The sequence below is a fragment of the Natator depressus genome, chromosome 6 (assembly GCF_965152275.1).
Source record: "Natator depressus isolate rNatDep1 chromosome 6, rNatDep2.hap1, whole genome shotgun sequence".
Classification (NCBI taxonomy): Eukaryota; Metazoa; Chordata; order Testudines; family Cheloniidae; genus Natator; species Natator depressus.
In genome coordinates, this window is record NC_134239.1 from 5,503,120 (window position 1) to 5,507,755 (window position 4,636).

Below are 4,636 nucleotides of genomic sequence, written 5' to 3' on the forward strand. Positions count from 1 at the left end.
GAAGGTTGTGGAATCTCCATCACTGGAGACTTTTAAGACCATTTTAGACAAACACCTGTCATGGATGGTCTAGATAATACTTAGAAATGCCATGAGTGCAGGGGAGGGGGCTGGATGACCTCTCGAGGTCCCTTCCAGTCCTATTATTCTATGATCTCACAAAGAGCCCTGCACTGGGAGGAGGGCAGACATCAGCCTGAGCACTGGCATGCCAAGGGACACACACCTGCCTCCACTTGACATTCAGCTCCACTGTGCCCCCCACCACATGCACACACATAGTGCCCAATGCACACCAAACACATACACACACATAGTGCCCACTGCACACCAAACACACACAGTACCCACTACACACAAAACACACAGACACACAGTGCCCACTACATACACAGAGCCTGACACTGAGCTCAATCAAAATGCAGAATAATCTCTACTGGGAAGCTGGGACAGCTGCAATATTTTCAGCAAGCCTGACCAAAAAGAACCAAAGGGGATTCTGCTGCCTGGCAAGGAGGCAGGACTAGATTTCCCAACTGGTCTTTTCCATCTTTAGCTTCTCTGAGCCCTGGTTTATACTTAAAAATTAGATCAACAGAGCTCCGTCACACAGGGCGGGGAAACTTTTCACACCCTGTGCGAGGCAGTTAGCTTGTACCAACCCTCAGTATAATTCTTCCATTGACTTAGCTACTGCCTCTCGGAGACCTGGATTAACTACCTCGATGGAAAAACCCTTCCATCAATGTGGAAAGCATCTACACTATGACACTGATGCACACAATAGCTGAATCAATGTAATGGCCTTAGTATAGACATTTCCTGAATCGATGGGGGAGTTTTCCCCCTTCCTATTAAAGACATTTTTTCTCCTTTTCCTGTCACTCTTCTCCCTCCCTTGGTAAAGCTCTTTCCTTCTCCTGATAAGTAAATATGTTCAGAAAAGTTGACATTTCTCCTCTCAGGATAATTCCTTCCTTCCTCGCCCATGAATGGCTCATTGTCATTTCAGTTAAAGGCTGAAATGCTCTGAAACTCACTTGTTTGCCCTTGACTTGGTGGTACCTTTTTGTTTTTCTTCCCTTCACTTACAATGAGTTGAGAAGGACAGAAGCAGTACTTGCTCAGAACCCTAAAATTAGACATAGAGTTGAATCTTTCCCTCTTTGATAACCACACCAACATTACCCTTTACACCTCTGGAACTGCTTCCTTGGGTGGCAGAGGTTAAATTTGGCTGTGATGATGTTGAGATTTACTCCCTGGACGATCTTTGCTCCCAGGACAACAGGTGTGCACAGCACATGCAATGAAAGTTGTTGCTGTGTCTTTCCTTGTGGAAATGGAAAACAGAGGGCCAGAGCATCAGCTGGTCTGGATTGCTGTCTCTCCTGTGAGGTCTTTTTTATATGATGCAGTCAACTCAGTTTTGTATTCCACTTTACTTAAAGAGACATTTGGAGAGGTGACCAACAAATAATTTCCCAGCGTTGGGACACAAAGGTGTCTAGAAATGGGTGAATTTCTTCTGGACTACTAATTTATTGTCAAAACCAATACCATTTGGACTGACCTGAGACTATTCAGAAATGTGTTACAATTACTCCTAATAACTTTGTCCCAAAACAATCCTTGTATACAGGGGGAATATTTAGGTGCCGGTCGCAATGCAGCCACAGTAGGAAGTGGCGGTGGTCCTTCCAAATGTAATTTTTAGCCTAATAGTTGGGGTGTTCACCTGTGAGGTGGGAGATGCAGGTTCAATTCCCCCTTCTGTCCAGTACTGGGCAAAGCTCTGTGTGACGTTGCACTCCATATGCTTTATGAAAATATTCTTCTGAATATGACATAACTGGAATATGCTTTATGCTAAGTGCCCCATGTAACACATCATTATAAAGGTTATAATCTACTAAATGTGTTCATCCTATTTGTTTACAAGGATTATTTCGCTGTCTGGAGTTAGGAGAATAAGGTATAAACTTGTGTTACTTATGTAGACATATTAAGTGCAGGCCATTAAAGATGCTTCAGAATCAATGAACTGCGAATGGCTTTGTTTACCTGCAAGCCTTCCTGTGTATGTGTGGGACAAACCAGGAAGAATGGAGGCTGGGGTCTTACAGTGACATGTGACCATGTCACCTGATACTGAAATCCATCTTGAAGCTGGTACTTTTACAGAGGGGGGCTGAATTCAAAACAAAGGTTTTCCACCTTAGGGAAGTTCTATATAAAGTGGGGAAGGCACATAATGAGTGTCTTCAGCTGGCTTAAGAGATGGCCTCCCCATCCCACAGAGATACCTGCTGGCACATGGAAACATAAGGATTGTAATCACCGGGGTGGGTGAGAACAGGCTGGACCCAGGTCAGAAAAGGCATCCGATCTTAGAAAGATTTTAACTGAAGTAACAACTGGTGTTAGAAGTTAACATTTGTAACTGATTTCTGAGTGAATTAAGCTTAGCCTAACATGTTTTGTTTTATTTTGCTTTGTGACTTACTTTTTCTGTCTGTTACTACTTAAAACCACTTAAATCCTACTTTTCATACATAATAAAATCACTTTTGTTTATTTCTAAACTCAGTGTAAGTAATTGTTACCTTGGGGCGGCAAACACCTGTGCATCTCTCACTTGCAGTGATATAGAAGGCGAACATTTATCATTTTACCATGTAGAAGCTGTATACAGAGTAAAACAGATTTATTTGCGGTTTAGATCCCATTATGACCTGGTATCCTGCTTAGCTGGTTCCAGTCCAGATCTGCAGCTTTGGGGGTGTGTCCAGACCCTGGTTATGTGTTGCAGTAGGCTAGCATGTCTTACTCAACAATACATGGTTCTGGAAGCCCATGCAGTTAGGGAAAATGGGCTCAGACGTAATTTCAGCACATCAGGTGACAGTCCCAAATGAGGGTCTCTGTGTCCGAACCCGTCACACTATGCACTTGGGTTTCCTGCATTTCCAGAAAGCATCCCAGCCACTGAGTGATGTGCTCTTCCAATCTGGGTTGCTCTCAATCTTTGTTCTACTCTGGTTAACTAATAAAATAACCATTGGAACATAGACGTGAAGTTGAGCATCTCACTCTCTAGGTGGGTGCCCCTAGCCACCAACCCACAGAATATTTCTCTCGTTCTGGCCCTGTGATTCTTCCCGTGTTTTGTCCACTGATCTCAGTTGGGACCTGCAGACCCTGTTGGAATAGAAACGAATTAATAATAATAACAATACAATAATGAAAAATGCTACCACAGGCTCTGCGAGATTACATTGCAATGGGCTGGGAATTGAATTCACCTGTTTCCACTCCTCATCACTAAACCAGTAAAGGGTTAAACAGATTCAAGAATTGGTTAGGAGTTTATTCATTGCTTTCCTCAAGGCGTCCTTCACCTCCGTGTTCCTCAGGCTGTAGATGAGGGGGTTCAACATGGGGATCCCCAGCATGTAAAACACAGAGGCCACTTTGTCTGTGTCCATGGAATAGCTGGAGGTGGGACGTAAATACACGAAGATGATGGTGCCAAAAAGCAGGACCACAGCGGTTAAGTGGAAAGTGCAGGTGGAGAAGGCTTTTCGCCGGCCCTCAGCGGAGCGGATCTGCAGGATGGCGAAGATGATATAGACATAGGAGAGGAGGACAGTCACAAAGCTGCTCCCTGTAATGCAGCTCATGAAAGCAAACATCACAGTCTCATTGATGCGGGTGTCAGAGCAGGAGAGCGCTAACAGTGCGGGAATATCACAGAAGAAATGATTGATGATGTTGGAGCTGCAGAATGACAGCCGAAATGTACAACATGTGTATATCATTGAATCCACCACCCCCACAGCGTACACCCCAGCCACCAGCTGTTTACAAAGCTGCCTGGACATGGTGACCGTATAGAGCAGCGGGTTACAGATGGCCACATAACGGTCATACGCCATCACAGCCAGCAAGAGGCAACCAACATCTGCAAAAGCGACAAAGAGATACATTTGCACAGCGCAGGCCGTGTAAGAAATGCTTTTCCTCTCGGCAAAGAAATTCAGCAGCATCTTCGGGAAAATTATCGAGGAATAGCAGAGGTCACAGAAAGACAAATTCCTGAGGAAAAAGTACATGGGGGTGTGGAGTTGCGGATCAATCGTGATTAACAAGATCATCCCCCCATTCCCTACCACGGTGATACCATAAATCAGTAGGAACACCACAAACAGGGGGACCTGCAGCTCCGGATGATCTGTCAATCCTGAGAGAATGAACTCAGTCACCTCCGAGTGATTTCCCTTTTCCATCTCCTCTGAACAGAGATCAGGCTGCTACAGAGATGTGGGCATGTGGATGGTGTGGAAAACCTGTCCCTTCTCTGTAATGAAAGAAGTGAAGATAAATGGAGATCAGTTTCCTCATGGACATCAGTACCGGCTCCGGGACGGGCTTAGCCCACAGAGCCAGATGTTCACAGCTGGTCATTCCAGGTGTTCGATAAAATGCACATGATGTGCAAATACAATGACAGGGAGGTTAATCATGCCCCACACACAAACACTCTTGTTCACTAATCCAAACAGAAAAGAGTAACTTGTGACTGTGCTGTGAGAGAATCAGTCTGAAGGGATTATTCCATCGCTAAAGAAGGGGT

The 4,636-nt window shown here is 44.8% G+C and overlaps 1 protein-coding gene across 1 annotated transcript; it reads right to left on the reverse strand.

The window, feature by feature from the left end:
* Window positions 1-3,350: 3,350 nt before the first annotated feature.
* Window positions 3,351-4,289, reverse strand: LOC141989884 (olfactory receptor 5AR1-like). Its single transcript, XM_074956807.1, has one exon. It carries the CDS (start codon window positions 4,287-4,289, stop codon window positions 3,351-3,353), a length of 939 nt encoding a protein of 312 aa, XP_074812908.1.
* Between the last annotated feature and the right edge of the window lie 347 nt (window positions 4,290-4,636).

Bases quoted from the DNA above. Each gene is read 5' to 3' on its own strand.
- LOC141989884 (XM_074956807.1), bottom strand. From the start codon at position 4,289: ATGGAAAAGGGAAATCACTCGGAGGTGACTGAGTTCATTCTCTCAGGA.